This window comes from Mya arenaria, chromosome 3 (assembly GCF_026914265.1).
Source record: "Mya arenaria isolate MELC-2E11 chromosome 3, ASM2691426v1".
NCBI lineage: Eukaryota > Metazoa > Mollusca > Bivalvia > Myida > Myidae > Mya > Mya arenaria.
In genome coordinates, this window is record NC_069124.1 from 71,022,274 (window position 1) to 71,036,424 (window position 14,151).

Genomic DNA, 14,151 nt, shown 5'->3' on the forward strand with positions numbered 1-14,151 from the left:
TCCTTGTTAAACAGTAGTGTTGTCGTTAATGTATGTATTCTTGTTTTTTTTGATAATTCTGTTTTATTGTCAGACAAAAAATATTTAAATAAAAACTCGGTTCATGATTTTCTTTTTTCTATATTATTCTGTATGTTTAGTTTTTCTTTATTAATATTTACTAAAATATAATTTCAGTTTGAGAATGTCAGGAGTGGGGTGGGTGCGGGGTCTTTTGTTTATTTATATTTTGTTTTATAATCGGTTTTTTATTGACCTTTGATGTAATGACCTAAGTGTGTATAATATCATGTTTTAAATTAGATATTTTGAGCTCAGGTTTCAATGTACTATGGAACTAGTATATTTATTTTTTATTTATTAATATTAACTTGAATATAATTTCAGGTTAAAGACCGTCAGGTATGTCTTTTGTTTATTTATATTTCGTTTTATAATCAGCTCAGGTTTCAATGTACTATGGATAAGTACATTTGCACATTGCTTTTTAGTCACTGTGATGTAATAATATATAGAGGATATTTGTTTTATTTCAGAGTAAGATCGTATTTTATTTCACGAGTGTCATAGAAAACCATATTTTCACGAGTGGCGAAGCCACGAGTGAAAATGAAGTTTTTTTATGATCACGAGTGAAATTAAATACGATCTTACACTGAAATAAAACAAATTTTCTGTTTGTTTTATGCTTATTTTCGGAGTTTTATTTGTTTTTTATTTATTTCTGAATTACCTCCTATTTTGAAAAGGGTGGGTTTTACGCCGCTACCCGTGGGGCGCCCCTCATGCATAATTATAGCTGTCAACTTTTCTATTTTCGGTTTGCTGAGAAATAGTTCTCTGCTATTTATTCTTATAGCTTAATATTCGCTCGTTTTTTATTGCAAAGCTTTATGAACAGTAAACAATGAAGTTTTATAAGTGCACATATGTTCCAAAAAATAATGAAAACACTTTTATTTTAAGATGGGCATGAATACATAACCAAATTACTACGCCGCTATTTAAAGAATGAAAATTTGGAAGGTCAAATGTGTTAGCAAAACAAATGTGGATACTCATTGGATTTCAAACATTCTTCTTAGTTAAAGACTGCATGTGTTTCGTAGTAAATTAATATTCAGTCATCTTACTGTCAGAGACCAGTCTGTTTCGCTTTAAAACAGGTTTGTTTTCCAGATAAAGAGTGAATGCCACGCTAGTTTGTTGACACATTTTGAGGTGTGGGTGGGGTAAAAAATATTGGATCTATCTGTAAATTGTTGTGTGAATTTTCCAGGAAGCTCATTTTACGTACTACAACAGCAAACAGTTCAAAATACATTTGAACGATGATATAAAATTTTATTTATGTTCGAAAAGTTGTTTTTGTCTGTAATTTGTTTGGTATGAAAGCAAATGTTCGAACATTCAGCTTCAAAGATCAGGAAAATGTTTGAAAAACGGGATAACCGGTAATAAACGGTAAGTTGTTAATTTCCAATTATATATTTATTTAAATTTATAAAACATTTCTTTAATTCTTAAACATTTTTGACATAATTTACTGAAGTCCAGTGGTCTGTTTTGATCAAGGCAAGTACATGTAACAACAAAGGAATTTAAAAGTAGTTCTGAAAGTTGATATTTTCACTCCTTATTTTGCAGTGAAAATATCAAATTTATATTTTCACTGTTGTTATTTCACTGTTAAAACCCCATATTTCATCACTTTTACTGCAGGTAGTGGTGGCGCTGTCGAGTATGTTTTGCGCCCGACGTAACATTATGGTCTGAGGCGGATCCAGGAATCGACGTTAGAGGGGGCGGGGAGCTCCCCCATATCCGCTAGAGAAGGCTTTGACGTGTAATCCGTATATTTTGTGAGAAAAGAAATCAATTTTATTGAAGCTGTTTGTTTTAGTAAAAGCCATGCACCGATAAATGCCCGTAGCATTTGTGGCATGCCTCCATGTTTGTTTACTCTGGAACACGCTTTCGGGAAAGTGTGTGGAATTATGACCTGGAGGTAATCATACGGTTTGGCGCATGATCTTTGTATTAGGGACCGGCAATGGTGCTCAAGTCCTCGATTTATTTTTGTTTCGATCTATCGTTAGTATATTTTAGATAAAAAAGAAGGAATAATGGTCGGGACTATGCCCGTAACTCGATCGATCGCCAGTTTTTAAACGATCACATGTTCGAACGATCGCAGTTTCACATACATGTACCTCATGATGAAGTAAGAAATACATTTATATTTGTAAAAGGGAAAGAATAAGACCCTTACTAAAATGAAGCTTATAATTAGGTTGGAATATTGATTAAAACACATGTATTAAAGAAAGCGAAAATATTACTGGTCATTTGTGAGAATGTGGACTCGGAAAACATGAAGTAAAATAGATACATCGTTTTTTATAATTTATATATTATAAGAATTAAATTCCGTATACAGCTCTTAACGGTAAACAAAAACACATTATAAGAATGTTTTTTGTTGTCGTATTTTTCGTCTTTTCGCTTCATAAAAAAATGTAAAAATCCCCACACATAACTTAGTGTATGGATGATAATGTTTTTTGTTCGTCTAAAATGTTAAATATTTCTCGGTTCATTTACCAAATTAAGTTAACCAGCCTTTCTTCTTATTATTCACAAACAAATGTGATGGCATTTAATTAGATGTTACAGATATTTACAAATAGTTTTCGATAGCTAGTTATATTACGTTATTATCGCCATTAGATAATATCTTATAAGACTGACTGTAATGTATGTTCCTGTGGTGTTCCCCGAACCATTCATACCGCATGTACGGGTATATTATTAAAAGTGTACTTGCAAAAAGGCTACTGCACCCTATTCAGAGCTACCGCGCTCTAGCTACCGCACTCCATTCGAAGCTACCGCACTCCATTCAGAGCTACCGCACTCCATTCAGAGCTACCGCACTCCATTCATTCAGAGCTACCGCACTCCATTCAGAGCTACCGCAATCCATTCAGATATACCGTACTCCATTCAGAGCTAACGCACTCTAGCTACCACATTACTTTTAAAGCTACCGCACTTCATTCAGAGCTACCGCACTCTATTCAGAGCTACCGTACTCCATTCAGAGCTATCGCACTCTAGCTACCGCACTCCTTTTAGAGCTACCGCACTCCATTTCGAGCTACCGCCCCTCATTCAGAGCTACCGCACCCCATTCAGAGCTACCGTACTCCATTCAGAGCTACCGCATCCCATTCAGAGCTACCGCCCTTCATTGAGAGCTACCGCCCTCCATTCAGAGCTACCGCAACTTATTCAGAGCTACCGCCCTTCATTTAGAGCTACCGCACTCCATTCAGAGCTACCACACTCCATTCAGAGCTACCGCCCTTCATTAAGAGCTAACGCACTCCATTCAGAGCTACCGCACTCCATTCAGAGCTACCGCCCTCCGTTCAGAGCTACCGCCCTCCATTCAGAGCTACCACACTCCATTCAGAGCTACCGCACTCCATTCAGAGCTACCGCCCTCCGTTCAGAGCTACCGCACTCCATTCTGAGCTACCACACTCCATTCAGAGCGACCACACTCCATTCAGAGCTACCGCACTCCATACAGAGCTACCATACTCCATTCAGAGCTACCACAATCCATTCAGAGCTACCGCCCTCCGTTCAGAGCTACCGCACTCCATTCGGAGCTTCCACACTCCATTCAGAGCTACCGTACCCCATTCAGAGCTACCGTATTCCATTCAGAGCTACCGCACCCAATTCAGGATATAGATAAAAAAGAAGGAAACACACTCACGCTTTTCAAACCGCCATTAACTCGGTATAAGTGCACCCATCCGATTTGTACCCGACGACGGTGCGTTATATTAACAGGGAACATTCGACGATATGCAACGTTTATTAAAATACAAAGATGAATTGAAAGGAACAAGTTATAAAATATAAATTCAGTGTGTATATAGATGTGTGCACATTATGTAGTGACTGTAATATACAACATAAGCCGCCAGAGACCTCATGAAAGTGGTAGAACTTATGAAAATGCCTTTGTTCGTCAATCACAAAACGCAATAAATCAATGCTTTAGAGAATTAAAGTTACACTAGGTAACGATAGAAACTAATCACTACAATGACTGAAGATTATTTTCACGGACGTGGAGCATCGATCATCTTCTGCAGTGAGCCATTCTTGTGGGCTTTTGTCGTATCGTCACCACCGCCGATACACTTCCCGTTGACGAACACTTGCGGGACCTGACGTGAAAAAGTTATAATATAATTATAATTATACTGTTATTAATAAATAAGAGGTGGTGCTGTGGTGGTACGCGGAAGCTTAATAATGGGCAGTTTTCGGTACACAGATGCAAATGATTAAGCATTTTAAGCATTTTAAGTCATTTCCTAACTTGAGTGGTTTTCCTTAAATTTTCATGGTCAAAATAAAAGAAATATGTTTATAAGTGTTTAAACATTAAAGCATCTTTAAAAAAAAAGATAAATTCTGAAATTATGAAGTTTGAATATCATATAACCAAATTGATATACTAAAATTAGGAAAGAGACTTTATTTAGGAAATGACTATGGACATTTAGGATGTTTTATGAATAAAAGCCATAGAATGAAAAAGGGTTAAATCCTCATGTATATTTTGATTATGTTATACTGATATTTTAATGTGATTCGTTAACATCACTGAACACTGTGTTGGTTATACCCAACTTGTTTTTATTACTTACAATGGATTGTCTGTGAAATACAAAACAAGTATATAGTACCTTCATTATGTATATACCGCCTAAAGATAACATTCGCCGAATTAGTGTGGTGTTAATGATGATGATGGTGGTGGTGGTGGTGGTGATGATGATGATGATGATGATGATGATAATGATGATGACTTACTGTCGAGATCCTGGTTATTTTCTTAAGTTCCGCCTGTATGGCGGCACCGTCAGGGTCGTTATTGATCTCTAAAACCTCGTAGTCGTCCTTTGACAGGTTGTATGTCTTTAGTACGTCCTTCGCCATTTTGCAGTACGGACAGGTCGACTTGGAAAAAATCACCACTTTCTTTCCGTTAATTTTCGCCGTAATCTTATCCTTAACAGCTGGCATTGTAAATAGTTTACTTACAAATCTAACACAATTTATGAATTAATCTTTCTTTACCTTCAGTGCGTAGTCTATTGACAAATGATATCACTATATCAGAGAGAAATATAGACAACTCAATGAATAAATTGTCCAATAGTTCAACATTCCGTACGGTTTAGAATTGTAAATATACTTTCTACGGAATAGACTGGTCACCGGAAGATTGCAAAAACTTCAATATAATTCGTAACTGTACAAGCTATTATTCTACATGTAGGGGCTCAGCAATAACTATGTTAGTAGCACTGTGATTTCAATTAAACTACACAAAAAAATGACCATGTGAAGGTGCGCAAAAACATAGAATTCTTATCTCAAGGTCAATGTCATAAAAACGGGATTTATCAGCAATTATTCGCGTGTCTCAGTCATAACACTTATGCCCCCAAAGGACTCGTATGTAATAGTCGCACTGACAGCCCGTCAATATGTCCGTCCGTCCGTAAATATCATGTTTCAGCGAATTTGAGCCAGGCGCGAAGCTAGGGCCAATTTCAACGTGAGAGGGGGTATTTTAAATTCGGGGCTTTTGGAATAACAAAAACTTCGACCTGTCAAAATTTCATTACGCAACTGCGAACAGTAAGCTACGCGCCTGGTTTCGATCAAATTCACAGAATTGTAAAACAATATGGGTAGGTGTTACGTGCAAAACATCCGTGCTCTGGCTTTAAATATTCAATTCCATAGTTATAATTCGTGTCTGAGCTGCACATTTCGAGAAAAAGTATTGGCCAAAAGTTCATTATTCCGTATACCTTTTAGATTTTTTTCCGTAATATACTGGTCACTGAATATAGCATTTAACGATAAGCTTGCTATTCAATAAAGTGGATGTTCCGCATTTAATAAACTTCTTGAAGATTCCTTTGCAAATATTTCTGTTTTTAATCTATAACGTCTGAAATCTAAAGTGTTTTGTTTTCGTTTTGTTATTTTGATAATAAGGATATTAAGAAGAAGCTAAGAAGTGATCTAGCAAACTATTATTCAAACGTTGCTTCTAATTATAAGCGATCCATTATTTTATTTAATGGAACATAGGTTTCGACCATTACTGTAATATTGGTTTTCCTTACGTCTATCATTCCACTCATAGTCTTTTGTGCTATGATTGAACCTGAAATTTAATACTCGTACCGTACTGACAATTAAACCCTGCAAAAAACTTGGTCAATAACTTTATGTTATGAGGTTGGGATAAGGTTACCGGCTTACTATACAAACCTATATTTCACAATGCTTCACAAATATTCATTAAATCATGAATAGACGTATACATTTAAGGTAGGTGTCCTATATATAATTAATTAATTATGTAAATTTTGGATGCCTGCCACAAGATACTTAAGTCAAATCTCTCTTAGACTCAACCCTTTTTACCACACAACATCAACATTATTGAAAATCGTGTATGTTTTACACCTTTTAAAAGCGCATTCCATAGAGAATGTATTGATTAAAATCTTTGGTTAGGATGCCATTGAAAAAATATTATACAACATAAAATGTAATTGAGTACAACTCAATACTTTTTATGTATTACTCAAGTATAATTTTTGCTCTACGATAACTTTTTTCGAAATATTGACATCTTCTATGAGATAATATGTTTTAACAATAGTAAAAACATACCAGATTTTTTAAACATGCTATACTTCAACGTGATAAAATGAGTTGAGACTGAGATTGAATTTCGACTCGAGTATTTTTTGTGATACAGGGGCCTGGTGACAAGTATTATGTCGTAACCAATTGAAAAATAGTTTATGTGTAGAGAATGTTTTATCACACTTGTACTAAAACAAGTACCGAAACTAATATAACAGCCAAGCTTTTTTGATGTTGAAAGATTACACAATTGACAAGCTTACGTCTGATTTCAGTGGAGTTAAAGAACAATAATACGTACCGAAATAACTTCATCTATAAAAAAAAATTCGGTCTTTTATTTCACATATTAGCACTCAGCAAGCAATACTCTTTGATATGTGACTAAAATAATGGGGGTGGGGTGGGGGTTCGATGCCTTGCGACCCGTTCTTAGGTTGGTATTTGAAAGAGATCGCTTGCTAATTACTAGTATTTAATGTATCACAAATGACCGAAACTAGATTACCGGTACATTTAGTGCAGTTTCTTGCTGTAAAAGAGATTTGTTCGTTAAATACCAGTGTGTATATACCACGTGATAAATAGCGTCATAAATGCTTAGTTGAAAGGCAATATTTTGCTTCATATTCAGACTTTAAACAAAGCTAACTTTACTTTTTATTAATCATATTAAATGAAACATGGCGCAGTCTATGCCGTGTACATAGCCCTGCCTGCGGTCTTTTATATTATTAGAGTTTCATTGAGAATTTAGTTTCTTAAAACACTTCGACAAACCTTTTCACAAAACATCATCATCTAATCATCAAATCAAAAGCCAGTAATAAAACGAAGGCGGGTCTCTTTAAGCGACATAGACTGCTCTATATGTTTCATTTAAAATGGTGAAGAAAAAAGAAAAGTATCATTCGAAGCAAAATATTGCCTTCCGACGTAGTATTTGTGACGTAATTTTTCACGTGGTATACTCTCACTGAATATATTCAGTATAGATTTCTCATATTCTTTCTAAACACATCAAACCTCTACAAACGATACCATAGAAGAATATAAGTACATGTATCTATCATGTGTTTCTGATACTGATAGAAAAATCCGAACCGAGGGCACGCGCGTAAGCCGGTAACGAGGCTTGATATTTTTTCTTGCATCTATCTAAAATTATCAATTTGTGGAAAAATTGACGTAGAAAACGCACTTTTGTACATTTCACCAAAAAGCGCGTGCGACGTTGTTTACTGGCGTCATAAACCGCAGCAGTAATTTTAAATCACTTTTGACATCAAATAGTTCTTCTAAAAATCGCGGTTTTACTATTATTTATTGTCAATTTTAATCAAAAGTATTGCATACTAAATAGAGGATATTTGTTTATTTTAGTGTAAGATTGTATTTTATTTCACGAGTGTCATAGTAAAACATATTTTCACGAGTGACGAAGCCAGGAGTGAAAATATAGTTTTTCTATGATAACGAGTGAAATTAATAGAGGATATTTGTTGAATTCAGTGTAAGATCGTATTTTATTTCACGAGTGGTCACAGAAAAAATATTTTCACGAGTGGCGTATTTTTCTGTGACCACGAATCAAAAAGTCCGAGATAAAAGTTCCTTCTTTTTTTAATAGTAAATATCATTCAAAAATGTTTGTTTTATTAAAATTAAAAAATAAGGGCACCCTAAAAATAATGCACAACTTGATAATGACAATAAATACCTGCACGGCGTGATGCGTTGGTCCTCTATGCCGGCATCTGCCTTCATATTGTTCATTATGCTGTAGATAGAGTTGATTCCCATGGCACAGTTCCGGAACCAGCCTTTCTGCTGGCCCGTACAAATACTCAAAAGAAATAGGCTTTCAGGATCAAGAGATTCATCTGGGCGCCGGTCCCTATACACTTTGAATAAATGAACAGGATCTCGGCTGGGCTCACCCTCAGTGGCGTACGCACGAGGCTGATTTTGTCTGAAATAATTTGACATAAGTATTTGAAAAAAATAATCTGATATATATTCTCTTATTTAAAACTAAATTCACTTTTAAATGAATCAGTGTGTTTCTGAATTGCAACAATAATAACAATTATAATGCATCTCTATTTATTTCAATAATAAGACATTAGAACTGCATTTCAATATCATTTTTAACAATAAGATACTCGTCTTACCTAACATTTCGAGCATTTTCACCCGTCCTTGTTTTGGTTTGGCGCTCAGTTTTTAGTTCAATGAACTCGCGCCCAGTTCCAGGGTCTAAAGCCAGGTGAACGTCACCCCATCTCATGTTTCTTATTTCTGCCCCAGTCCTCATACCAAAAAATGTAGTACAAGTGTACCACATTGAATGGATTAGGGCACGTGCACTTGCATTGCCAAGAGTGTGGGCCTGGTACATCTGCTCCAGATGGGTGTCGGTGAATGCCTCGGCTGCTCTTGGTTTGTTTCCTTTGCACATCATTTTGAGATTGTTTTTGTTCGATTTTCAAGACAGGTCGAGCTTTAGCAAACTCAACATCATGAATGATAGATATCTTTCAGTTTTCACATCGCAGATGTCTCTCGACAGAGCTCACAAAGCTTCTAAGGCTTGTTGGCTCATACTCCTCGCATTTTGTTTTCTTACAGATAAGAGGAACTGACATAAGTGTTCATTGAGCTCATTTGGTGGAATGAATTGAATATTTCTTGAATCTCCTTTTGACAATAAAAACTCGTTAACTACTTTTATGTCGCTGTTTGTTCTTTTTAATGTGTTTTTATTAATGTTCTCGGAAAGAAATTGGTCAACATCTACGGTTTTAAACCTTACTTGCTCTAGCTCATTTTTTTCTCTGTTGTTGGTTATTTTCACTTTGTTGTTTTTGTCTGGTTTTTTTTCAGTGTTGTTGTTATCATCAATATTTTCATCATTTTGCATAATTATTTCTTCAAATTTTGTGTTTAGAAAAAGTTCTGCATAAAAAAAAAATCAGCAAAATCCCCACCAAACGCTGATTCGGCCATTGTGCCAATGTTGATGAACAACAGACGACAACAAACATGTATATTCTACCTGTTATATACATGTACTTTTTCAAGCCAAGGGAGGCAAATCTTACAACAGAAGGAAAAAAGTAGTCCCGAATTGTCTGCAGTGAAATGAGCAAGGGTTATCATTTCACTCGAGCCAGAGTGAAATCATCAAGTTATCAATCGCTAATATTTTTCACTCTTTCACCGGTATGCATGAAATAAAATACGATCTTACATTGAAATAAACAAATTTCCCGTTTCTTTTATGCTTGTTTTTGGAGTTTTATTAGTTGTTTTAATTTATTTCTTAATTACCCCTTTTTTGAAAAGGGTGTTATTTACGCCGCTACCCGTGGGGAGCCCCTCACGCAAAATTATAGCTGTCAACTTTTCTATTTCCGGTTAATTGAGGGAAAGTTCTCTGCTATTCATTCTTATAGTATATTATTCGCTCATTTTTTAGAGCAAAGCTCTAATGAACAGTAATCAATGAAGTTTTATAAGTGCGCATATGTTCAAAAAAATAACGAAAACACTTTTATTTTAAGCGAGGCAAGAATACATAACCAAATTACTACGCCGCAATTCAATGAATGAAAATTTGAAAGGTCAAATGTGTTAGCAAAACAAATGCGGATAATCGTTGGATTTAAACATTTTTCTTAGTTTTAGACTGTGTTTCATGATACATGAATATTCAGTCATCTAACTGTCAGAGACCAGTCTGTTTCGCTTGAAAATCGGTTTGTTGTTCCAGGTAAAGAGCGAATGCCACGCTAGTTTGTTGACAAATTGTGAGGCGTGGGTGGGGTAATAAATAACAGATTATCTGTAAATTGTTGTGTGAATTGTGTGAATTTTCTGGGAACTCGTTTTACGTATTATAACGTCAGACAGTTCAAAATACATTTGAACGATGATATAACATTCTTTTTATGTTCAAACAGTTGTTTTTGTCTGTAATTTGTTTGGTATGAAAGCAAATGTTCGAACATTCAGCTTCAAAATCAAGAAAACGTTTGGAAAACAGGATAATCGGTAATAAACGGTGAGTTGTTAATTTCCAAATGCATATTTATTTAAATGAATAAAACATTTCTTTAAATTTTAAACATTTTTTGCCAACATTTTCTGGTTCAAAGAGAAGTGTTCTGTTTTTATCAAGGGGAAGTAACTACAAAGGATTTTAAAAGTAGTTCCGAAAGTTGTTATTTTCACTCCTTATTTTATCAATTTAATATTTTCACTGTTGTTATTTCACTGATAAAACCCCATATTTCATCGAAAAGCATGAAATAATATATTTGATTGCGCTTTATCGAAATGGCGTTATTTACTTTTCATAAACCATTCAATCAAAGAAATCAGAAGTGGCGTGTTATTGCGCGTGACTCATCTTACATGGGGGTGTAAGACGGGGTTTTCCAGCACTGGTCATAGACCGGAAACACACGTCCGGTATGCAAGAAAGGTGTCGCCAGGCCCCAATCTCACGGATCAATTCAAGTAAAATTATATATCCAATCTCAACTCATTTTACCTAACAAAAGAACAATAAGATTGAAAAACTCTATTTTATCTACTTCTTTAAAAAAAAAAAAAAACGCCTTTCTTTTTCATAGAATGTGTTGATAAAAACATCATGTCAGTATATTAAAAAAAATAATTTTAGAGCAAAATATGTACTTGAGAAATTGCTAAAAAATGAGTTGTACTCAATTTATTTCTTTTGCTGTATTATAAGTGTCTATCATGTGTTTCCGGTACGGATAGAAAAATCCGACCCGAGGGCACGCGCGTAAGCCGGTGACGAGGCTTGCCGAGTTACCGGCAATGCAGAATGCCCGAGGGTCGGATTTTTTTATCCGGACCGGAAAAAACATGATTGATATTTTTTCTTGCATATCTAAAATTAACAATTTGTGGAAAAATGACGTCGCAAACGAACTTTTGTACATTTCACCAAAAAGCGCGTGCGACGTTGTTTACTGGCGTCATAAACCGCAGTAATTTTAAATAACTAAAAATCGCAAATATTAATTGAATAATTGAGTAGATCTAGTGTGATTAAATATTAGGTGGCAAGATGCATTTCTAAACAGATCAATATCCGAAATAAAACAGTGACATAACTAGGGAATGAAATGTTCATTTCGAATCGATACAGCTTATGTTTAAGTTAACTGGAATCATAACCTTAGGTTTAAAATTAATCCTTCCACGTACTTTTTAAAAAGAAACTGAAAGTAAAACTGAAAGTAGCAAATCCTTACTCTTCACGCAATTCTTCCCATTTTGTATGGCGCCCTTGCTTTGTAACGGTAGGGCCAAGTCCCCCATACAAAAACGAGTAATTATTTACGCAGAAGTCGACTAAAGTCGACTCCTCGTCCATGCTCCAATTCGTTTGACGATCTCTTTTCATTGCCATTTGTATATCTGGTTCAATGTTGACATACGACAATATTGATAACGGAAGTGACGTTTCACTACTTTCACTTTTCGCCGAAAAGAAAACGCGGAGCACTTACGATAATTGTTACGACAGCTTTATTGAAACGCCCGTAAAAAATATCGTAACTAAATATTTACGCCAGCGTAACTTTACGACTAAGATATCTTATTGAAACGGGGCCCTGGCATAGATATATATTTTATTGCGCTTTATTGAAATAGCATAATGTTATTTTCATAAACCATGAAACAAGAAAAATAGGAAGTGGCGCGGTGTTGCGCGTGACTAATCTTACATGGGGGTGTAAAATGGGGTTTTCCAGCACTGGTCACATGACCGGAAACACACGTCCGGTATGCAAGAAAATATTTTTCTTCCGAATCTTGAGTAACGTTTTGAAATCAACATATCCTATGAGAAAATGTGACTTTAAGAAGTGTAAAGGCATACGATTTTTATAACATTTGATGCTATGGTGTAAAACGAGGTGAGATTGAGATTGGAGTTTGACTCAAGTATTTTTGTGATATTGGTGCCAGGCATTCCAAATTCACTTAAGTTGGCGGATGCATAAGCGTAAATGCTAAGAGTCCATACAAAACAGGTCCTTTCTATTTTATTGAAACAATTATTTGTTCACTTTCAAGAAAGAATATACTTTATCATGTCATTCAGCATTTAACACACGGTCTTTATCCTTTAACGTATATACATTATTATAAGTATCTATCATGTGTTTGCGGTACGGATAAAAAATCCGACCCGAGGGCACGCGCGTAACGAGGCTTGCCGAGTTACCGGCCACGCAGCGTGCCCGAGGGTCGGATTTTTTATCCGGACCGGAAAAACATGATTGATATTTTTTCTTGCATATCTAAAATCATCAATTTGTGGAAAAATTGACGTAGAAAACGCACTTTTGTACATTTCACCAAAAGCGCGTGCGACGTTGTTTACTGGCGTCATAAAGCGCAGTAATTTTAAATCACTAAAAATCGCGTTTTTTACGATTATTTATTTTCAATTTTAATTAAAAGTCTTGCATACATATATATTATTGATAGTGCTTTATTGAAATGGCATAATATACTTTTCATAAACTATACAATAAAATAAATAAGAAGTGGCGCGTTGTTACGCGTGAGTCATCTTACATGGGGGTATAAGATGGGTTTTTCCAGCACTGGTCACATGACCGGAAACACATGTCCGGTATGCAAGAAAACAACATATTTTATGATAGTAAGGACACTGGAACGGCGGAAATGCAACGAATACTGTACTTTGAAACTTAATTGTCCAATTAGTCTTATCAATTTATAAAATGAATTCAATTGAATCTGCTTTACCATATAAACACAGACGTCCCTTTACAGTTCCTGCTATTTATTTAAACATAATAAACTACCAAACATGTGCAAACATTAATATAAATTTATTTATATTATATTGACATACAAATTAGATTTATAAGGAAGAACATCTGTTTGTATGAGTGCAATTGACTTTGAAACCCAAAGTTAATACGTTTGTTATACATATGATTTTTTTTAACTATGGACACTGCTGTGCTATTCGTCCGCGATATATTCTCCTAATCTACAACGATATCTTCAAATGAATCGCTAAACATCTCATCAACAACTTTCAAACCTACTGGTTGTTTGTTCTGCTTCGTTTCTAACGATTTCTGAAGCGCTGTGACCTTAAAGGACAACGTACGTTAATGGGCATATACGGCCTCTATATTTCAAAAATATTAAGTTATTAACTGCTGTTACTGACAGTTTTTAATAAATAGAGTAACATGTAAACTGCATTTTATTACGAATAGTTTTCCGCTATGCCAACAGATGACGTCAGAAACGGCACGCAAAGCACGTGGTTTCGCGCCAAAAGCGTTGATTCTGCCG

The 14,151-nt window shown here is 35.2% G+C and overlaps 2 protein-coding genes across 2 annotated transcripts; both read right to left on the reverse strand.

Moving 5' to 3' along the window:
* Positions 1–3,873: 3,873 nt before the first annotated feature.
* LOC128228293 (uncharacterized) lies at positions 3,874–5,281 on the reverse strand. The gene is made up of 2 exons (XM_052939521.1): positions 4,903–5,281; positions 3,874–4,250 (listed from the first exon to the last, which is right to left on the reverse strand). The coding sequence occupies exons 1-2, from the start codon at positions 5,113–5,115 to the stop codon at positions 4,143–4,145; spliced, it is 321 nt and encodes a 106-aa protein (XP_052795481.1). The 5' UTR covers positions 5,116–5,281; the 3' UTR covers positions 3,874–4,142.
* Positions 5,282–7,281: 2,000 nt separating this feature from the next.
* On the reverse strand, positions 7,282–9,166 carry LOC128226247 (uncharacterized). Its single transcript, XM_052936131.1, has 3 exons — positions 8,940–9,166; positions 8,486–8,737; positions 7,282–7,297 (listed from the first exon to the last, which is right to left on the reverse strand). Exons 1-3 carry the CDS (start codon positions 9,164–9,166, stop codon positions 7,282–7,284), a joined length of 495 nt encoding a protein of 164 aa, XP_052792091.1.
* Between the last annotated feature and the right edge of the window lie 4,985 nt (positions 9,167–14,151).